The sequence below is a fragment of the Somniosus microcephalus genome, chromosome 7, assembly GCF_052327205.1.
Source record: "Somniosus microcephalus isolate GS21.2 chromosome 7, FLI_Smic_1.0, whole genome shotgun sequence".
Classification (NCBI taxonomy): domain Eukaryota; kingdom Metazoa; phylum Chordata; class Chondrichthyes; order Squaliformes; family Somniosidae; genus Somniosus; species Somniosus microcephalus.
The window spans coordinates 111,129,992-111,153,795 of record NC_140993.1 but is presented as its reverse complement, the minus strand read 5'-3'; the positions used below and the strand labels follow the sequence as shown (position 1 = coordinate 111,153,795).

General features: G+C 40.3%; 1 protein-coding gene across 16 annotated transcripts in view; it reads right to left on the bottom strand.

The window, feature by feature from the left end:
- The window catches only part of efr3a (EFR3 homolog A (S. cerevisiae)), a 278,874-nt gene that overhangs the window by 168,357 nt on the left and 86,713 nt on the right, over nt 1-23,804 (bottom strand). For 13 of the 16 annotated variants that reach the window (XM_085992836.1, XM_085992828.1, XM_085992830.1 and 10 more), the window contains 4 exons: nt 17,331-17,407; nt 12,616-12,743; nt 10,168-10,318; nt 2,649-2,770 (listed from right to left, as the gene is read on the bottom strand). In XM_085992836.1, coding sequence (XP_085848962.1) covers nt 2,649-2,770; nt 10,168-10,318; nt 12,616-12,743; nt 17,331-17,407 — 478 coding nt within the window. Of the gene's footprint in view, nt 1-2,648; nt 2,771-10,167; nt 10,319-12,615; nt 12,744-17,330; nt 17,408-22,838; nt 22,863-22,922; nt 22,966-23,804 lie in introns of those variants that run through there. The other 3 variants (XM_085992844.1, XM_085992845.1, XM_085992846.1) reach the window with 2 other exon arrangements.

Genomic DNA, 23,804 nt, shown 5'->3' with positions numbered 1-23,804 from the left:
TTCCATTTCTGGGCCAGAGTTTGATTGGCATTGTATTAAGAATTATCACATCATTAAAAAGGTACTTTTGCTGTTAAGTCCCAGCCTTAACTTTGAGGTGCGTTTAATAGACAATTAATGTACGAATCCATCATGTTCTTAAAAGTAACAGGGAGGCCAAGGACGAGATGCCATTTGTGCAAAGCAAACGGCGGAGCGGGGTAAATCAACCAGCAAGTTCTGGAGATTTGCAACTCAGGGCGTATCTTATTTTCCTGAACTTGCTGGCCGATTTGTGCATTAGTTACAGCGTGCGTCGTTAACATGCCATTATTTTTACAGCAATGATGCCTGGGTTCATTGCCCTCTCCCTTGGCTATGTGGGAGATTGATCATACATGATTGGGATGTGGACCACAACAGGTTGGATGAAAAAAGTCCATTCAGTAACTAAGGGGACTCCATAGAAACATAGAAGATAGGAGCAGGAGTAGGCCATTCGGCCCTTCGAGCCTGCTCCGCCATTCAACGAGATCATGGCTGATCATCCAAACCCTAGCACCCGGTCCCTATACCGACAGCCATCCCACCCAAGCCCTATCCCCATAACTCCACGTATTTAATCCCCCCTAACACCAAGGGCCAATTTTTATCATGGCCAATCAACCTAACCCGCACATCTTTGGACTTCATAGTTTGTCTTCACTGGACGGTGTCAGTCAACTGATCCAAATTGGCCCAGTCATTCTGGTAGAATTGTACCCAAGTGATAGGAGAAACAGGGGTATGTAGATAAGCCTAGGAAACAACGATACAGTGTCATTTTAGAAAAGTATCAGTGTTCTGGAACCCTACAGGGGAAATCATATTCTGTAAGTATTAGCTTTTTACTAGAAACAGAATTAGAGATCTACAGGAAATTGACAATCAGAATACAGACAAATACAGAATACTTTAGGTCACAGATCTCTGAATATTCCTCTGCAGGTTAAAAATTACTATCCATAGGGTATTTTGATGCCAAAGTGCCACTGCATTTCTCAACATAGATATTAGGTATCAGATACTCTCATTACACCCCCTAAAACTACAAGCATTTGTGCCCATATATAACACACACATTTTGTAATTGCTGTGCAACACTGAACTTGAATGAATGGGCAATGAACGCAGGAAAACAAAACTTGAATATTTAACTAAAAAAGGAAAAAAAGACAAACATTACTAACATAACATAGGAACAGAAATAGGCCATTCAGCCCCTCAATATTGTTTTGCCATTCAATTATATCATGGCTGATCTGTACTTCAACTCCATTTGCCTGCCTTTGTTCAATACCCTTACCCAACAAAAATCTATTAATAAAAAAGCAAAATACTGTGGATACTGGAAATCTGAAATAAAACAGAAAATGCTGGAAACACTCAGGTCAGGCAGCATCTGTGGGGAGAGGGAGAGGGAGAGGGGAGAGGGAGAGACGTTTCAGGTTGATGACCTTGTCAGAAAAATCTATTAATCACAATCTTGATAGTTTCCAATTGACCCAGAGTCTACAGCTTTTTGGGGGAGCAAGTTCCAGATTTCCACAAACCTGTGTGCGATAAAGGTGCTTCCTGATTTCACTTCTAAATGCCTAATTTTCAGACATGTGTGTACAATCAATAACTTCCTAACTAGACTAGATGACAATGGGTGAAAAGAAAACTTAGAATCCAGAATTGGAAATGTGTGTATTCAAAGTGACAAGTGTTTGGAACAATCTACTAACCAAGAAAATGGAAGCAAGACTACTAGGCTATTCAAAATATAAAATAGATGCCATGAGATTTAAAATAGCAGAGACATGAACTTCAATGGGCTGAACATTCTTTTATGTTCCAGTTAAATATGCAATAAATGACTTGTCAAAATAACTATAGGTTGGCGTCAGTCAATAAAATGATATATATAATGCTAAATACTAGAAATCTGATACAATTTATAGATCTATACATTCACCTTTGAACAACCATGTAATGTGGGTGGCTTCGACCGTCATCGAATATCAGGTGCAAACACTCAAGGACAATACATTTTTGTCCTTCTAAATTTAAAATAATCATGTACACATTATAACCTACTGATTTACAGCTTCTGTAATGTGGATTGAGTTTACTTTTGCAAGTGACTGACCATCAACTTGCAAATTAAACACCTACAGAATAAACTTTACATATATTAAATGTACTGCGAGCTGTACTAAAATAGAAACAGTGCCACTGAAACACAGCTTGCGTCATCAGAATACTTTTCTGCATTAATTAGCACATTTTTCCAGGGATTAAATTAGCACCCTTCTTGGTCACAAAAATGTCAAGTTTTAAGGGTTTTTATTTTTAAAAACTGAGAACTGTAGCGCTTGATGACAGTTGTGTGAAAACCAGTCTACATCAATCTGATCAAGATTCATTTGCATCAGAAAGCCATCTGTACTGTCAAACACTAGAAAATGTCTATTGGGATATTTAACAGCACTCTGTGCAAACTAACCAGCAAAACAATGATATGCAATCAGTAAAATATCTGAAAGTGATTCAAGAGAAAGCATTTTAAAACAATATTTTTCACATCACAATGAATGACATGCACAACAGAATGACTAAAATTAGGACTAGCCTAATGTACTCACTTAGTTCTGGTTTCCAGATCATCAATGCAAGAATGGCACATTGCACTGAATCGAGACACAAAGAAGTCATAGCGCCTGTGATATGAAGCAGTGTCTTCCTCGATGTTTGCAAACTTGACAAACTAGGGTAGATGACATACAAAGTATTTATTAGGATAGGAACATGCATGGGTTGTGAAGATAGAATTTTCAGTTGAAGTATTCCAGGGTGCTGTTGATTGCCCAGACAATCTGGATCATTCATGGGACCTGGAAGGGAAGGAATGTCACTTGGTGTTGGAATTCTTACGATTCAGCTCCAGATAACCTCGCAAGCCAATGCTCTAAGGGGTAGGCTGCTCCTAGCTGGACAAGCAATGGGAATGGGAATCATTAATGCCCTGTGCTGGTAATTGGTACGGTCCTTACTGATTAAACTTCAACTTTACCCCTTCACATAGTTGGGTACCCCCCAAACTATGGCTCTGTCCAATCTGTGCCTAAGTTCTCTAGGCATTGGGCGTATACCTATGCATTCTATAGCAGGCAGACATCTGGTAGATTAAAAATGTAGCACCTGAATAATAAAATGGAGGACACAACCTTCATACAACAACTCTGTAAAATATGAATACTTAAAACTAATTTTACAACACTGTCTAGTACTTGCACCTGTTGCTTTTTCCTTTAAATCCATTTTGTTTCCCAAGAAAACCTGACAAATCTAAATCAATAAACATTGTAAGGAAAGTTCCAGTCACAGCTGTGAAAGAATGGAACAGAAATAATTCAATATCTACCCATTACAGAATTTTATATTTTCACTTGACATTTATTTATCAGCTACAATTTCAAAACATGGCTGAAGTGTCTATAGAGCATTTCTGAATTATGTTCCTGACATAAGTTAGCTCAGTTTTATTCCTGGAGTGAATTTGTACTAGTTATATTTTTGCCAATTGTTACAAATTTATTTTATATGAGTAACCGTTATTATTTGATTGTTAAAAGTAACGCTCCCAATTTAATTATATTTATTTCAAATAGTTTATTTAACATTGGAATAACGCCAAGGGTGGCACATTTTCCTACCATTCAAAAGTGGTAATTCTGCAAGAATAGTGCTATTTTATGATAGCATTAATTAACGTTTTTCTGGAAAGGCTATAATTTTGACTGCAATTTTCATGGCTATTGCAATCAGTTTCAGAATTACATCTCGGTTTGCACAAAAGCTGAGCCCCAGCAGTGGAGAGGTAATAATCAGCGCACTCAGAATCTCCTATTCCCCTTTTACGCTGACGGCTGGCATTAAATGTCTACTTATAAAGCCTATGATTTGTACGAGGCTCGTTACACTGCTGCTGGTAGAAATAATTAGGCTATGCCCTTCCAGTTTCATTGCCAGACTTGAAGACTGTTTGATGAGAAAAAGAAAAGATAGCATCCCTTGCATCTACCCAGGCAACAACATTCAGTTTAGTGTTTACTGTTAAAAGGTTTTTAATTATTCTAATGTTAAAAACCCTGCTCAGCTTGCCCATCATTAACCTACAGTGCAGCTTCAGCTTTAATAATAAAAGGGATTAATTAAAAAAAATTACTTTCAACAAAAGGTTATCTACAAAATTCCTTGAAGTGATCCAACAGTAACTAGTACTACAGCTATACAAACCAAGTGTTTCTTAGAAGCTACACTACTGTGGGCCTGAATTTGGGGTCGAAGGCTTCCCACGGGCGAATGCCTCCAAACCGCAAGAAAAGTACGAACCTACCTGATGGTCCCGGAGGTTCGAACACTTGCACTCCTGGGCCTCTATGCGTACGCCTGCATAAAGGCCCACGTATACCCAGGGGTGCATGCGGTTCGCAAGCACCCCTAGGATCACATGGGCTAAGCCAACCAACCAACAAGGGGGATCCCCATTATGCTTATGGGGATTCAACTTACGTACAGAATCCCCATAAGCATGAATAGGATTCCCCTAAAAACAATTACACAGTTAAATAAAATTAAATTACATATCCAAAATGAGTTTAAATGTTTAATTTAATTGTATTTTAAACAAATTTAATTGAAAAATAAATTTAAACGTTTTAAAGGGGCTAAAAATAACCTAGAACCAATTTTAACGTTTTTTTTTCATGTTTAAATAATTTTTAAAATTTATTTAAACTCTTCCGCTGATAAAAGGCGGCCCTACGCCTGCTTTTACCAGGTGCAAGAGTTTCATGGGCATTCGCTGGGCAGTAGTTGGGCAAATAGCCCAACTCTCCGCCAGCGAATGTCCATTTCCCAGGGATGCGGTGGATCAGTCAAGCTGAAACTTGACAGATCGCAAGTTCCAGGTTTTCGCGCATGCGCATCGCATGGGGAAACCTGGAACTTGCAGGGCACTTACTGCCATGTACGCACTGCATACGCAGTCATAGGCCCCAGAAAATCTGGGCCTGTGTAATCGGCTATATAAAACATCAGCAAGTAAGCTCGCTGCTTTCTACCAACATGATCTTTTTCTAAAAAGCATCCTTAATTGTATATTTAAAAATGTTTTTAAGTTAAAGCACTATTGATTTTTTTTTTTTTTTTTATAAATGCACTAGAACTTTCTGTAGTCAAAATTTTGAAGCCCTAGTTCCTAAAGTCTTAGGATTTAAGTAATCAATACATCAGTCACAAATACAGATTTCTACAATGCAAATATGGACAGTTCTGAAAACTGCAGGAGGCCTCTCCTATCTCCACGAAAATATCAAGCACTGGCGGAAAGAGGTCGTAGCTCCGGCTTTTGGTTAGGATTCTATTATAATAGATGTACTGGCTTGAGGCCAATACGGGGGGGGGGGGTTTGGACCCCAGAGATCACCGGAAGCCCCAAGTTATCATCATGTTACTGTTCATCTAGCAACAGATCTCCAAATTTTTCTGTACTTTTTGACAAACATTAATGTGGCTGTATATTAAAAAATATTTTCTGCAATGTGGCCGGAGGTCCTGGCAGTTTATCAATATTCAGAGGGTCTTCAATAGGAAATAAAAAAGTGTGAAAATCACTACTTTAGAACAATGGCATGTTAGCAAGTTATAGTGCCAAGCCAATATTGCTCTTCTGGCAGGGGAAAAAAGACTGTGTCCTCTGCTCACTAGTAACCCAATGCAAGTTGCATTTAGTTGAAGAGCTAACGAAGCCGTGGGCTCTTTGCTAACATTGCAATATTGGAAACACCATTTTTAAAGTTCCTCAATAATCCAACATACAAAATGCCCATTACAATTAGCAAAAGTGCCAGCGAAGCTCAATCATGGCAACATTACTATAAATGTTAAGAAAGGCACTATAAAATACATACTATATTATAAAAGCTACAAAAAGGCCAAGATTGCTGTGGGAATGTGTTACACAAGAGTTGATAAACACATACTTTACAACTACAAAACTAATGTAACAAAGGCTTTGTAAAGCCATGTGTCATTCTTAACATTTCCCATCCTGCTGTGAACATTTGGGTATAGAATTAAATGTTGTACAAGTTTGAAGAATGTAAGAATTAGGAGTAGGAGTAGTTTATACAGCCCCTCGAGCCTGCTCTACCATTCAATAAGATCATGGCTGATCTTCAATCTCAACTCCACTTTTCCGCCCGATCTCCATATCCCTCGATTCCCCATGAGACTAAAAATCTATCCTTCTTAGCTTGGAACATACCCAACGATTCAGCATCCACAGCCCTTTGTGGTAGAGAATGCCAAATAGTCACAACCCTCAGTGAAGAAATTCCTCATCTCAGTTTTAAATGGCTGACCCCTTATCCTGAGACTATGCCCCCTAGTTCTAGGCACTCCAGCCAGGGGAAACAACCTCAGTATCTAACCTGTCAATTCCTCTCAGAATCTTATGTTTCAATGAGATCACCTCTCATTCTTCTAAACTCCAGAGAGTATAGGCCCATTCTACACAATATCTTCTCATAGGACAACCCTCTCATCCAGGAATCAATCTAGTGAACATTCATTGCACCACCTCCAAGGAAAATATATCTTTCCTCAGACAAGGAGACCAAAACTGCACACAGTACTCCAGGTGTGGTCTCTCCAAAGCCCTGTACAATTGTAGCAAGACTTCCTTATTCTTCTACTCCAACCCCCTTGCAATAAAGGTAATTTGCCTGCCTAATTGCTTGCTGTACCTGTATACTAACTGTTTCCTGTATGAGGACACCTAAATCTCTCTGAACGCCAACATTTAAATAGTTTCTCACCATTTAAAAAATATTCTGTTTTTCCATTCTTCCTTAAAAGTGAATGGGGGAAAAAATTCAGTATCGCCCGGTTTGGGGTGCCATTATCGGCCGTGCGCAAAGTTTAGCGCCTGACGCTAATTATCGCCTCTGACAGCAAACTTGGCTTTTATCGCCCCTGGAGGTGATTGGAGCGCTAAATCAGGCGCTTCACACCTGTCTTAAGGCGCAAAGGCCGAGGAGCGAGGCGCTACCTCAGAGCGCTGGCGAAGCTCATGTGATGTCAGTCAGCAATGGAACACAGACACACTGCCGGCCAGTTCTTAAAGGGGAGTTTGGACGAAAGGTCATCGACCTGAAATGTTAACTCGGTTTCTCTCTTCACGGATGCTGCTTGACCTGCTGAGTTTCTCCAGCATTTTCTGTTATCTTAAAGGGGAGGGTTGATTTTGCTCTCCATCCACATCCTGCTCATTGCAGCCTTGAATCTCAGCCTGGAGAGACCTGTACATTAGATCTGCTGGAAAGAACAATGGAGACACCCAGGGAAAGAGCTCAGAGTGCAGCCCCCCCCCCCCACAGTCTCTTCTAAATCGATACAAGGGCAAATCAAAATGAACCTGCAAAGTGCTGTTCAATACCCAAAACTCCTTCACACAGCGTTGAATCTCTCCAGAAGTCAGTCTGTCTCTCTCTCGGAATGCATAGTGCAAAAATGTCACCAACAAAAAAAGGCAGGAAGCGGTCGCCTTTAAATAGCGCTCCCCCAGTCCCTTTCTGACTGCAAAACGCTCCCCTCAACCTGCTGTTGCTAGCAGCAGGCGGTAAGGCAGGGGGCGCCACTCAATATCCAGTCCGGGGCGCTACCGGGGCTTTGTGCACTCGACTGACGTCACGATCTCCCGGCACAGGAGATCATGGCGGTAGTGTTTAGTGCCGCCGCAAAATGTCTAGTTAATTTCGCAAGCGGCGCAAACATCGCTGCGCCTGGGCACTAGTTGCTTTTCACCCCATTAACGCCCTCAAGGCACTAACCGGAGGCGCAAACCAACTGAATTTTCCCCCAAATAACTCAAATTTCCCCACATCATACTCCATCTGCCACCTTATTGCCCATTCACTTAATCTGTCTATACTGGGGCCTCAGCTTTTCAGTACATTTATAAATGACTTAGATGAAGGAATAGGGAGCCGTATATCCAAATTTGCTGACGACACGAACAATCAGTATTCAGGGCCTAACTGATGATGCAATAGTCTGACCACTGAACAAAATATTTTCCTTCTATCTATGCGATTCTAAAGACTGCTGCTAATTTTCAGGAATACACCTTAGTTAACATTTACTGAATATATATAAAAATGAAATTCTATTTGTGCAATACAAATATACAGGAAACTCTCTTTTCCGGCACCTAAATATCCAGAAATCTCTTTTAACTGGCAAAATTCAGAATTCAGGAGTAGGTTCAGGTAAGTTTTACTATATATTAGTAACCAGGGTTCCTGGATCTGTGGCCGAATAACCGGGGCTCCTGCACCTGTGGCTGTGTACGGGGCTCTCGCACCTCGTTAAGTATACCTCTCTGTAATCCGAACTTTGTGATCAACCAGCACCACGTCAGTATCGGATAAAAAAGGTTTCTTGTATTGAGCTTCAGGATATACTTTTAATAAATAAAAGCATCATGCTTTTGAAGTGAAGCTACTTTGCTTTGTGTTGGAAAAAGGTCAAGTAAAAAGCAGTTCAGCTGACAAGACTACTTAAACAAAAAAGGAACAAAATTTCAGCACTCCCATGTCACTGCGGCTACAAGGCCAGCAAGTAACCTGTATGCTATATACACTCCACCTTATTTTTTTTCTTAAAACTGGGTGGTTTAGTGTTAATTTAAAAATCAGACCGAATAATTTATAGGTACCAGATGCTACTTCTCAGTCAGCCCAAAACATGCCTGTACTAAAATACTTCAAAAATAATACACCATTTCAGAAAGACATCTTACTGAAAGCAGCCCTACACAAGTTTGAAAGAGAAATGTACATTTGTTTCTTTTTTAATGTGAGCTATAATAAAATAGAAAGACATAAAAATTGTATAGGGAGTGCAAGCAAAAGAAAAAAGAGAAAGAATGGGATTTGGTTAGGCGGTAGGAGACAGAGAAAGGATAATGGGTATGTACTCAAATTAGCAGGATGTGACTAGTGGTGTTCCCCAGGGATCTGTGCAGAGGCCTCATCTTTTCACTATCTTTATAAATGACTTGAAGGAACAGGGAGCCGTATATCCAAATTTGCTGATGACACCAAGTTAGGTGATGCGGTAAGTAGTGTAGATGGGAGCAGAAAGTTGCAGCGGGATATTGATAGATTAAATGAGTGGGCAAGACTGCGGCAGATGGAGTTCAATGTGGGGACGTGTGAGGTCATCCACTTGGGACCCAAGAAAGATAGATCAGAATATTTTCTAAATGGTGAAAAGCCAAGAGCTGTGGAGGAGTAAAAGATTAATTGAATGTTAGCCTGCATCTCAAGGGGGCCAGAATACAAAGGGGCACTTCTTCACGCAAAGGGTAGCGGAAATCTCGAACTCTCTTCCCCAAAAAGCTGTTGAGGCCAAGTCAATTGAACATTTCAAAACCAAGATTTAGAGATTTGTGTTAGGTAAGGGTATTGAGGGATATGGAACCAAGGCAGGTAAATGGAGTTAAGATACAGATCAGCTCGAAGGCTGAATGGACTACTCCTGTTCCCATCTTCCTAAAGGGCAGGGGGAGTGGGACTAAATGGATAACGCTCAATGAGCAAGCACAGGCACGATGGGCCAAATGGCCACCTTCTGTGCTAATATGATTCTATGAGAAAGCGGGAAAAAGAAAAAGAACATCTGTGGTTGGTGACATTACTCGAGGAGGTGGATGAGAAAATAGAAATAAGTGCCATCTCCCACCAAAATCATTAGAAAGTGAACACAAGGAATTGGAAGGATGAAGAAAATAAGCACGCTAACAAAGTAAGTGACAGCTGGTAACATCTGAACCATGAAGGAGATGCACCTGTATCCAGCTCTGAAATTTTATCTGTTATGTCATGTTCCATAGATACAGAATAAATTATGGTTTGGCATAGTGAGTTTCACAGCTTATAAAAATCTGCAAACACTTCAATACGCTGGCTTCTGCATCACCTCAACAATATCTGCAATAGATTTTTCAGAAGCATTTGAGAAATGAGCTAAAATGCGTGGGATGGTTATGATCCACATCCAATTTAAATGAACATGCCTGCTCACACCACTTACCGAATTGGAGCCAAGAATTTGTAGTTCAGGCTCTCCCGACTCCAACAGTTTGGCTACCATTTGAAGGAAGCTTTCAACAAACAGGTTAATGCTTTGGGAATGACAAGCCATCAAAAGCTGGTCCAGTGCCTCCATCGCAATGAAAACATACCTGCAGACAACAAATTTATCAACTCTATAATACATATAACAAGGCCACTTTTTTCCCTTTCTTCCTCCCCCCACCACCCCCCCGTCCCCCTTAACAGTTTACAGATTCCTGGCCCTAACTGGCTCAGCTCCTCTAAACCCATCTTTTGTTTCTTTACTTGTCCCATTACCACCCACTTTTGTCTTGCACTAGCATCCCTTGTGTTATTTAATCTCTCTTGATTCCCACCCTATCACAGACCTTCCCTTTTGTTCTTTCCTCCAATCTGCACCTCCACCCCCCACCTCTTTCCCTGCCTCTGTACTTGCTTAAAAACTGTTACATCTCCAACTTTTTCCAGTTCTGAGGAAAGGTCATGGACCTGAAACATTAACTATTTCTCTCGCCACAGATGTTGCCTGACTTGCTGAGTATGTCCAGCATTTTCTGTTTTTAATTTCAGATTTCCAGCATCTGCAGTATTTTGTTTTTGTATTAGGGTACTGATTTCTGGTCACCAAATGGGAAAATAGGGAATAAGGGCAAAAACAATGTTCCTAAAGTGCACCACGTGGACCAAGATGAACATAAAACTAAGGGGTGGGTGAGGGGGGTTTTAAGAAACATATCGAGAGCTAAAACAGATTATAAAGAGAATTGTGATTACTTCTATAGATACTACTCTCACCAAGTAGGTTAAAAAAGGAAACTATAGGGCCATTGAAAGATCCCAAAGATGACTGGGTAGCAAATAAGTATACTAAACAATGTGTGTTCAATGAAGTAGCCATAGGCTGGTAGTTAAATTTCCAGGGGGAATGGAGAAAATACCAGAAGAAATTGAAATTCCAGGTAACAGTCATCAACAGGAGGATGAATTCAAATCATTCTCCTTGCATGAGAATGGTGACAGAAAAGTGGAGTTATGACGTTAAGTCCTTAACAGCCTAATATTCTAAGGCTTTAGGCCTCTGATATCATGGACTTAATGGCCTGGAATTTGCAGTCAGCAGCGAAGCAAAGGCATTCTCCGCTGGCCTCGAAGTAAAATTCGCACAAAGATCTCGCAATCTTTGTGCCGAAGTTCAGGTTTTCCAACGTGCAATTGAAATCAACATAGTATAGTGGGAATTCCCTAGTGTGAGCTGCTGCGACGTCAATGAATTCCCTAGTGTGAGCTGCTGTGAGCCAATCAAAACTCAGAATTCTCACAGGCCGCGAACAAAGAAATGCGTAAGCTCTTAAAATTTTAACTTTTTAAAAATGTTAGACAAAGCCAAAAAGATTGGGGCTCTCATGGGGAAAAAGGAAACCTGAAATAAAGATGAACAAACTTTAAAAAAAAAAAAAAAAAAATTATTTTTATAAAGTTTCTTAAAAATATTATTTTTTATTAAAATGGATAAATTTGACACTAGTTTTTCAGGCCCATAACCTTTGTTTAGCAGTCGATACGCTGTTAAAACCCCAGTTACACCTAATCTCTTTGGGTCTAACTTTTAATGGGGAATTTAACAGTGTAATTACTGCGGAAGAGCCAAAGTTTGTGTCAGTTTGCATGATTTGAGAGATTTCACTGATTGCTAGCTCGGTGAGGGGCGCACAGCGCAGCCTGTGGCGGAGCAGTGAATGACAAACCGAAACTTCAGGATTTCCGCATTAGGTTGCGAACGTGCTAAATCCTGGAGTTGCTGTCAGTTTGAAAGGTGAAATGACAGTGAATGCTACCAGTTTGCAGACATCAGAATCATAGATTCTGGGCCAAGAACTTACCTAGATTTTTAGCCAACGACCAAAGAGAATTTACACACAGACAAGTTGTGGTTATACAGCAAGCAACAATTTATTTAAGTCACAATTTTTAAAACCAGTGCTGGGAAGTAATTTGTTTTCTAGAAAGGAAAAGAATGCTTATGCCCAACAAGCCACGGCATTGCCCCTACTTATATAGTCTCATCACAGAACAAGTTAAAAGGAATGGGAACAATAAAATGAGAAATGGTGCAATCAGGGAATTGGAAGATCTCAACAGGATTTGTTCAAGAGTCAGGCTCTGAAAATTAACTCTCTCTCCACCATTTTCTCGTATACTCTCCTGAAGTCAGAGGCGCAGCACATCACACCTCATGGGAAATGTATGTTTTACTCAGTTCAGTACTGAAAAATCAGATTTCACATTCCAAACAGTTATACTTTTTGTGATTGCCTACACCAAGTTATTTCTCTCCTGGTATAATTTATTATTTGAGTCACTTTTTAAGCTAGCAGTATATTGAAATAAATGACCACACAACTTTTAAACAATAAACGTTACCTACCCATATCTATGCCTGACAACATCCCGACTGAGCCGTTCTGCAAGGTACTTCCCTATTCGATCCAGTTTGTCTGGAGCCGAAACTGCATAGAAGGTCAACTTCTCCATGTCAGCTTTCACAAGACCATCCTAATAAGAAAAGACTGATTATGTCAATAAGCACTTTTTAAAAAAAGTTTAATGTCTGTTCTTTGTACCAGATGTTGACTTGGTATTCTACATTTTATCCAAATTGCTTTGTTCCAGGTGAGGGATGTCTAGTTAGGGAAGGCAACACTCATCCACTTTGGGAAGTGGTGTCCCCACCAAGTATTCCCAGATGTGGAGTTAAACCCCTCTACTCTTGATAGACAACATACTTTAACCCAAACCTCATTATCGATCTCATAGATTACCAATCATGAACCAACACTATTTATACTCTGCACTATAAACACCTTTAAAATTACAATAGTAAACAAAGTTCTGGTGTTGCAAGGCTCTATTTATTTCACAAAGTTGCAAAAATGAAAATTTAGCTTTAAAGCTCCTTTATGATTGACTTGCATTTTGTTCTGTGACCAGGCAAAGATTGACCACATGGCTAATAGTTTAAACCAGTAGTCAATCTGGTTAGCCCATTGAAGATAGCTACACCTTATAGTATCAATTATAGTCTACTGGAGTGTAACAATATTTAGGAATAAAACTCCAACCATAAGAGTTCAAACTTCACCAATGTGATATAAGCAGTTCCTTTCTTAAGGTAGTCAGCTTAGAACTGGTGCAGACTAGTACGGTTGTCAATACTTTGACCACTAGGTGGCATTATACCTCTTGATTTGTACCACGTTTGTAAATGGAAAAATGAATCGGATTAGAAGCAAAGTTGTGCAAGGAAAGTAATTTCCTGCTTCAATTGAAACCCCACTGACTACTGGATTGTCCCACACCCAGGTAGCATCCCTTTTGACATACATTTAGCACTTGGTATGCATGGTTCCACTGATGGCATTCCAGTACTTTATTTCTACGATAGTGTTTGGGAATGCTTGGAATTAAATCAAGCAAATTACATCAACTAAAAGGGGCCAATTAAAGTAATTATTAGGGTAGATATGACTGAAACCAGCCGAAGTGGTATCCTACATGTTAAGCAGACCATTTCAAATGGTGCTTACTTGTCTTTTTCAGGCACTTTGCCGAGGCAAACGGTGGTAAACATCACCACTTACCATCTAAGAATGAACATTGCAATTTCCAGAATACAGCATCCTAACTTACTAGCCTAACCTACACACAGTTGCAGTAGTCATAATTTAGCACTCAAACATATGGTTAATGAAGTATTGGCCTCTATAAAATCACTGGCGATAACTAGCATGTGGAACCGACTGGAAAATTCTAGGACATGGCACAGAAGTACAAGAAGGTATGCTGTAGAGAGTCAAAGATGGCCTTCATTGCAGAAGAGGCATCGACAAGAGGGCAACAATGTTTGGTACATTTATCTATTTCCTGCTCATTCTCATCCTATACACAATGGAGATACTCCCAGCAGTTGAATACAATCACCACAAAAGGGTAAAATGAGGGGGCCATAAATGTTAAACAATTTCAATAAACATCAGAAGATATTGGCCCTGAAATTGCAGTCAGCAGCTATGGAGTACACCACCGACCTCCGAATGGAATTCACTCTTACCTGCTGGGAACCCTCCTTCGAGAAGTTACTGTCAGACACTGCGTAGCTGAGCACAGCTAATAGTGGCCCATGAATCCCAGGGGTGCACCATGTGGGACGGTGCTCCAATCAGAACAGAAGGTCTCTCATTCACCCCCAGTCTGGATTTACATTTAGAATTAGAAATCAATTTTGGGGGAAATCATCAATAGACCAGAAGCAATCACACTATACTGCAGGTTGCTTAACTATTTTATTCAAGCATAGATGTACATTCGGATAATATTCAACTGAACTTTGAGGTTTGCTAATCCCTCAGGCTGGCTCAGTGTAAAGGGCAAACATAGTTACAGTAATTTAACACAAAACAGCATCAGATTAAGATTTATCATGATGGGTATCCCCTTGCACTGTGCAAACAGGCTCCTGCACCTGTTTGCACCAGCTGTAAAATATTCATGCGTAATTGCGAGTCAGTTGTTGGACAATTAGCCTTATTCTGCGCCAGCAATGAGGATAATACAGTCGGAGTGGACAGATCGCAAGTTCGGGATTTAGCGCATAATCCCAAACTTGCTGTCCATTTCAAAGGTGATATGAGAGTACTCCGAGTACAGTCATACCGACTGCAAATTCAGCCCCATTGTTTTTAACTAACAAGAGCCACTTGAGGAGAGCCACAACAAGCCAAGGAACTCAGCAGCAGGGGAGGGGATATTGGGCAATTGTAAGGTGACAACAGACCATGGAAGGATTTATGAATGAGGCAAGGATTTAAAATTTAATGCATTTGGGGATGAGGAGCCAGTGTAAGTTAGCAAAGCTGGAGATGATGGGTAAATGTGACATAACACCATAGAATGCGAGAGCAATCATGATGATATATACGGTGTAGAGACTGAACCTCAGCAATTTAGTGCCAATTAGGAGTAGGTTTGTGTTTTAGGCCTATGCGCACTTGGAACTGTATTGAGATCTTTCATTCACGTGGACTCTTACAACCTCAGAAGATATTGTTATCCCATCAGTCTGAAGAGAATTGAAACTAGATTCTAGAGGTGATAGTGTGTCTAACCATCCAGCTCGCTTCCCCTTCTTCTCCCCACCACACGCTCTGATTTTTTTTGATGAAACTTCTAACATGGAGCTAAATCTCCAAAGAGCATTACAGGGCTAGCAGATCTTGGGTCAAAGGTTGAAGTTGAATAAAAGAGGATGTATTGGCAGATGCTGGTCGAACAGATTCAAGTTTGAAATTAGCGATGTGTCCGAAGTTAATTGGCCATATTGCGTTTTTTTGGTCTACTGGCCCAAAAGAATTACCAGTGTTAAACCTATATTGAAATTTGTAAATGGGCATAGGTACTGCCCAAATACAGCTCAACGCATAGATTGCCATTTTCTGCAGTTGAGTAAATCTCCTAAAATTACCTCCAGACGGAATACCACTCTGGGTAATACTATTTTATCTCCATAGTGGTAACTATATTTTCAGGCAGATATGCAAGTTTAAAAACAGAAGTGTGGAGGATAACACTAAATATTAATTTAAGCAAACAACTCTCCCAAACAAAATCCAGATATTTAAAATAAGTGTATGTATCTACCAGAGAGGAGACATTCATACATTCAACCTGCTTTCGGCTATGCTAGTACAGTACTAAGATTTTCCAGCTCAAACACCTTTCTATCAGTATGTAAAGCTGCTCTCAGTGAGGCATGAGAGCATGGAAAGGTCAAAGGCATTTAAGCTTTACTGATAATGGAATGCATCAAATTCCAGCAATCTGTAAGAGGCGATGATGTCCAGACAGTGAAAAGGGAAGTACGTGTTATAGTATTTCCCTTCCTCCAACAACCCTACACACAGGTAGCTCAGAAAACTGCACTTAAAACAAGGCAGCTTTTGAAACAGATAATGCCGGTCAGATTTGTACATAAATATCAACATTTGCACAATTAAGTCAGGCACTATAATCCATGAATCCCAGTGAACTTGAAGTCTAAAAAAATATATATAGTACATCTGAGTAAGAAGGCTGCTAGCACAATCTCTCTCAACATCCTGAAACATGTCAGCCAAATCGATCAATTGAATTACTCAGTCCAAACTATCTATTGTTCTTCACTTTGACCTGTGTTTTGATTTTTTAAGTTACTGCTTTACTACTGAAGGATGTACCCAAGGTCATTCTGTAATCCCTGGACCAAATAGGGTTGGTGACAAATTTCATCTCTAGCAGTGAATGAGTTAATATTCAACAATACAATACAATACAAGAAAACCATCTGGCGGTAACCATCATATTGTGGTGATAAACAAATAGATCACTTCAGGGTGGTAGCTTTCAACTACAGAACCAGTCACCCAGAAGCAGTAGTGTGATGGACAGTTTTGTTTTCTTTTGTTGTTGAAATATCTCACTAGAATCAATACCAATCACGCTGGAACATAGCAGCAGGAACAACATCAACAAGTCAATGAACTACTTCAAACATTTTGGTAAAGTGTAAATGATGGTCATTGCTATCTGGTGTGTATTCACAGATTTTATTTTATTTATTTTCCCTCTATCATAATCTCTCTCACTAACTCTACAGGTAGGAGAATCACTTTCCTACAAATGGAGTCAAGACTTACCCATAAAGCTCAGAGTATGAAGCCATTTTACAAAGCCCGGGTGGTTTCAATCTGCCAACCTGTATTAATAGCAGCAGTTGATAGATAATAGTCTACCATATTGCAGTTAAAGTATATTGGGCCATGTTGACTAATAGTACATCAAGCCTGCTACATTTAATGACCCTAGTGATAATCACTTAAAAAAAAAATGTATGCTCACTATTCTACCAAATTACTCCTAGAGCAAAACTAGAACAAATTCAGTTAATATATTTAACGATCGTATTTATAATGTTTTGAGTATTGTAGTAGATGCAGCTCCATGAAGCCCAACTGAAAGAGTTAAACATTTCCATTTAAAAAAAAAAAAAGTTTAGCAACCGAAATTTCTGTTACTTACCTTTATTCATTTATTATTATATACACTTACCTTTGGATCTTCAGGAAAGATGTTATCTACCAGGCGTTTGTATCGTGGGCGCAAAGCACCACAGCAGCCGCATACTCCTGTAGAAATATAAATATCAGGGTTTAAACTAACTTGGCAGGGGGAGGGGCACCAGGATGCTGCAGCAGCAGAGGAGAGACAAGGTGCATAGAACATTGGAGGGATAAACAGCAACAGAACAAAGAATAGTGCAGATTGAGCAGGAATTAGCTGGAGGAAAAAAGCAAAGCAGACTAGCAAGGTGTTGGAATGCATGTGTTAATGCAAGGAGTGTTATAAATAAGGTTGACAAGCTACAGGTGCAAGTTGCCACATGGCGTTATGATGTAGTGGCTGTAACAGAGACCTGCCTTAAACATAGGCAGGAACAGGAACTAAACATTCCTGGCTACAATGTATTCAGGAGGAGTAGGGAAGGGAAAGACAGGAGGGACAGGTAGCAGTATTGATCAATAATAATATTACAGAGGGACGATATACTAGAAGGTTCAAAGACTGAATCCATTTGGTTAGAGTTAAGGAACAGACAAGAAGCTGTTACATTGCTGAGTGTTTACTATAGACCCCCAAATAGTGAGAAGGAGATAGATGAACAAATCTGTAGGCAAATTTCAGAGAAATGCAAAAATAATAGAGCAGTAATAGTAGGGGACTTCAATTACCCAAATATAGACCGGGGGGGGAAAAACAGTGTAAAAGGGCAAGGAAGGTAAAGAATTACTAAATTGTGTACAGGAACGCTTTCATAATCAGTAGGTTTCTAGCCCAACAAGGAAGGAAGCAGTGCTGGATCAAGTTCTGGGGAATGAAGATGGGCAAGTGGAGTGTTTCAGTGGGAGAACATCTGACTGATAGCAATCATAACATAATTAGGTTTAAAAGTAGTTATGGAAGGGGACAAGGAAAAATCAAAAAGGTGAAAATACCCAACTGGAAGAGAGCCAATTCCAGTGATTTGAGAAAGCACAGGTGGACTGGAAACAAAGATTGTCCAAGAAAACAGCAAATGAGCAATGGCAGGCCTTCAAGGTGGAGATAGCTCCGGTACAAACCAAGCATTTTCCATAAAGGAGGAAAGATAAAGCTAGAGCTCCCTGGATGACAAAGTTTAAAATAAAACAGAAAGGTTTATTACAAGTGTCAGGTACAGAACACAATTGAAAACCAGGCAGAATACAGAGTGTGCAGGGGGAAACTGAAAAAGGATGCAAGAAGGGCAGAGAGTATGAGAAACATAGAAAATAGGAGCAGGAGTAGGCCATTCGGCCCCTCGAGCCTGCTCCACCATTCAATGTGATCATGGCTGATCATCCAAATTCAGTACCCGGTCCCTGCTTTCTCCCCATACCTCTTGATCCCTTTAGCCTTAAGAAATATATCCAACTCCTTCTTGAATATATTTAATAAATTGGCCTCTACTGCCTTCTGTGGTAGAGAATTCCACAGGTTCACCACTCTCTGGGTGAAGAAATTCCTCCTCATTTCTGTTCTAAATGGCATACCCCTTATCCTTAGACTGTGACCCCTGGTTCTGGATTCCCCGACCATCGGGAACATCCTTCCTGCATCTAGTCTGTCCAGTCCTGTCAGAATTTTATAAGTTTCAATGAGATCCCCTCTCGTTCTTCTAAACTCCAGCGAGCACAAGCCCAATCGACCCAATCTCTCCTCATAAGTCATTCCTGCCATCCCAGGCATCAGCCTGGTGAATCATCGCTGAACTCCTTCCATGGCAAGAACATCCTTCCTCAGATAAGGCGACCAAAACGGCACACAATACTCAAGATGTGGTCTCACCAACGCCCTGTACAACTGCAGCAAGACATCCTTGTTCCTGTACTCAAACCCTCTCGCTACAAAGGCCAACATACCATTTGACTTCTTAACCGCCTGCTGCACCTGCATGCTTACCTTCAGCAACTGGTGCACAAGGACACCCAGGTCTCGTTGCACTTCCCCTTCTCCCAATCTATTGCCATCCAGATAATAATCTGCCTTCCTGTTTTTGCCACCAAAGTGGATAACCTCACATTTATCCACATTATATTGCATCTGTTATGCTTCTGCCCAATCACCCAATCTATCCAAATCATCCTGGAGTTTGTCGGCATCCTCCTCACAGCACACACGCCCACCCAGCTTTGTGTCGTCTGCAAATTTGGAGATATTACATCTAGTTCCCTTGTCTAGATCATTAATATATATTGTGAATAGCTGGGGTCCAAGGACTGATCACTGCGGTACCCCACTAGTCACTGCCTGCCACTCAGAAAAAGACCCATTTATTCCAACTCTTTGCTTTCTGTCTGCCAACCAGTTCTCTATCCAAGTTAATACCTTGCCCCCAATCCCAGGTGCCTTAACTTTACACGCTAATCTCTTATGCGGGACCTTATCGAAAGCCTTCTGAAAGTCCAAATATACCACATCCACTGGTTCTCCCTTACCTATTTTACCAGTTACATCCTCAAAAAATTCCAGTAGATTAGTCAAGCACGATTTACCTTTTGTAAATCCATGTTGACTTTGTCCGATCCTGTCACTGTTTTCCAAGTGCTCTGCTATTACATCTTTTATAATGGACTCTAGCATTTTCCCCACTACCGATGTCAGGCTTACCGGTCTGTAATTCCCCGTTTTCTCCCTACCACCTTTTTTGAATAGTGGGGTAACATTAGCTACCCTCCAATCCTTGGGTACTGTTCCAGATTCCATCGAATGTTGGAAGATGATCAACAATGCATCTACTATTTCTAGGGCCACTTCCTTAAGTACCCTAGGATGTAGATTATCAGGCCCTGGGGATTTATCGGACTTCAGTCCCATCAATTTCCCTAACACCATTTCCTTACAAATACTGATTTCTTTCAGTTCCTCCCTTTCATCAGACCCTATGTTCCCCGACATCTGAGGTTATTTGTGTCCTCCTTTGTGAAGACAGAACCAAAATATATATTTAATTGGTCTGCCATTTCTTTGTTCCCCATTATAAATTCCCCTGATTCCGACTGCAAGGGACCTACGCTTGACTCCAATCTTTTTCTCTTCACATATCTATAAAAGCTTTTACAGTCAGTTTTTATGTTCCCTGCAAGCTTACTCTCATATTCTAGTTTCCCCTTCTTAATTAATCCCTTTGTCCTTCTTTGTTGAATCCTAAACTGCTCCCAATCCTCAGGTTTACTGCTTTTTCTGGCCAATTTATATGTCCTCTCCTTGGATTTTATGCTATCCCTAATTTCCCTTGTTAGCCACGGTTGAGTCACCTTTTTTGTTTTATTTTTATGCCAAACTGGGATGAACAAATTCTGTAGTTCATCCATGCGGTCTTTGAATGCTTGCCATTGCCTATCCACCGTCAACCCCAATCAATCCTACCCAACTCGCGCCTCAGACCAAAAGATTAGCAGAAAACAAAGGAACCCAATTTTTTTTATGTAAGCATAAAGTAAAAGGTAATTAAAAATGGTAGGGCCAATTAGGGACAAAAAAACAAATCTTGAGGCGACACAGGGCATGACTGAGATACTGAATGAGTACTTTGCATCTGTCTTCACAAACAAAGACGACGAAGCTAATGCTGCAGTAGGGGTGGGGTGTGGGGGGGGGGGGGAAAAAAGGGAGTAGAGTAGAGATATTGGATAGGATAAAAATTAGAAAGGAGGTGCTAAATTGTCTGGTATCACTCAAAGTTAACAAGTCACCCGCGATTGGCTGCATCCTAGATTGCTGAGGAAGTAAGGGTGGAAATAGCAGAACCGCTGTCCACAATCTTTCAATCATCCTTGGATATGCGAGCGGTGCCAGAGGACTGGAAACGTTACACCCCTGTTCAAAAAGTGATAAACCTGATAACTATAGGCCAATCAATCGAACGTCAGTGGTGGGAAATTACTAGAGATCATGGTTAAGAACAAAATTCTCACTTGGAGAAACGGGTTAATAAGGGACGGACAGCACGGATTTGTTAAAGACAAGTCATGTCTGACTAACCTGAGTTACTTGATGAAGTAACAGAGGGTTGATGAAGGTAGTGCAGTAGATGTCATTTATATGGACTTTCAAATGGGATTTGATAAAGCACCATGCAACAGACTTATTTAGAAAATAGAAGTACATGGGATTAAAGGGACAGTGGTAACTTGGATATGTAATTGGCTAAGGGATAAGAGGGAAAGAGTTGTGGTGAATGGAGATTTTCCTGACCGAAGAGAAGTATGCAGTGGGGTCCCCCAGGGGTTGTATTAGGACCATTGCTTTTCTTATATATAAACTTGAATTTGGGTATAGGGATAACAATTTTGAAGTTGCAGCTGATACAAAACTTGGCAACATAGTAAATAATGAGCAGGATAGTAGCAGACTTCAGGAGGATATGGACAGACTGGTGAAATGGGCAGACACAATTTAATGCGGATTAGTGTGAAGAGATACACTTTGAGAGAAACAACATGGAGGGGCAATATAATCTAAATGGCACTATTTTGAGGGGGTGCAAGAGCAGAGACACCTGGGAGTACATATTCACAAATCTTGGAAGATGGCAGGGCAAGTTGATAAGACAGTTAAGAAAGCGTATGGGATACAGTACTTGGTTTTGTAAATAGGGGCATTGACGACAAAAACAAGTCAGTTATGCTAAACCTTTACAAATCTCTGGTTAGGCCTCAGCTGGAGTACTGTGGCACCACACTTTGGGAAGGATGACAAGGCCTTTGAGAGGGTACAGAGGAGGTTCACCAGGATGATATCAGGGATGAGGGACTTCAGTTATGCGGAGAGATTGGAGAAGCTAGGATTGTTCTCCTTAGAACAGAGAAGGTTAAGGTGAGACCCAATATAGGTATTCAAAATTATGAGGGGTTTTGCAGGTATTGCAAAACTTTCCTCTGGCAAGTGGGTCAGTAACAAGAGGTCATAGATTTCAAATAATTGGCAAAAGAACTACAGGGGAAATTAGGTTGTAAAGATCTGGAATGCACTACCTGAAAGGGTGCTGGAATCAGATTCCATAGGAACTTTCAAAAGGCAATTGGAAGTTGAAGAGGGCTAATTTGTAGGGTTATGGGAAAAAGCTGGGGTGTGGGCCAGCAACACCCACATCCTAGGAACGACTAAAAAAAATTGGGCAGCTCTTTCAAAGAGCTGGCGCAGGCACGACAGGCCGAATGGCCTCCTTCTGTGCTGAGAACTGATTTTATCACAGCTGTATCAGATTATAGCCACGAAAGGGTGCATTGATAAAATGTGCAAGCTTAAAATTCCAATGAAAATAAAATATTTTATATTTGGGATTGCACTAATACCTTGAAAATAAGTAATGTTTGAATAAGAGAGAGATGCTTTGCAATTTACTGCTTAGAAATGTCCAAATGCCTTTTGTTTATCCAAACCATTGAAAGCAACTGACCTTTGGTTTTAAAAGCAATTTGAAAGAATGAATGAATTGAAATTGTGTTATTTAAAATCAACTGGGGCAATCTCATTTACCTGACCCATTTAATGTGGACTAGTAATTCAAGAAACAAACTGGTTTGTACAGCCTGGTGGTGTAGCTGGGTCAAGTAGACATACCGCAGCATGGAGTACAATTTCACTTGGACGAGGATTCCTCAATCTTAGCCGTATAAATGATGAAGGGACAAGCACAAACAAAGAAAAAAATCAGAAGGAAGGCTGTGAAGAGGAACTTGTGGAGCTCATGGACCACCACCCCATTAGCTCTTATCCCCACCACCCTATTAACTATTATAGGCACCGGAGATGCATCAAATGAGGTAATCATCTACCTTTGTTGCAGGTGGCAGTACACAACAGGGGACTTAGCCGGATTTTATAACAGCTTTCCTTCAAAATAAATTCTGAATAAGTGGCAGATTTAAGGGAGTGTTGCAATCCAAAATATATGGAAATATTGCAATGGTAAAGTATTCATTGCTTTTAGGATCAAACTAAATAACTTGTCTAGTCTCAGATAGGCCCCAGCAGTATATAGTCCTCAATATAAACTTGCATAAGTGTATTAAACAGAAGATATTAAATAATTGGGCTACACTGTATGTCCTTTTACTGTTGGAACAAATTCAGGCAATGAGAAGCTATCAAAAACAGTAGTCAGTGCAGATATTCAGCAGCTTGTGTTGCAATAATATTTTATTACTGAAGCAAAAGATATTACCGATTATAATTAACCAATTCAAGACTATTTAAAAACAGCAACAGCTGCAATATACTCTGTACGGGAATCGCACTCACTTCTACATTTATTAGTGCCTATTGGTTATATTCTCTTTAGTGCAAGCTCTTATGTTTATCACTTAGCACAGCAAAAGCACTGTGGCATTCGACTGATGGGTTAAGGCAGGCATTCCCAGTCAGCATCACAATATAGTTATTAGCTTAATTAATATGCTTAATCCCATTGCCTAGAATAATTAGAGCAGCTAAAACAATGGA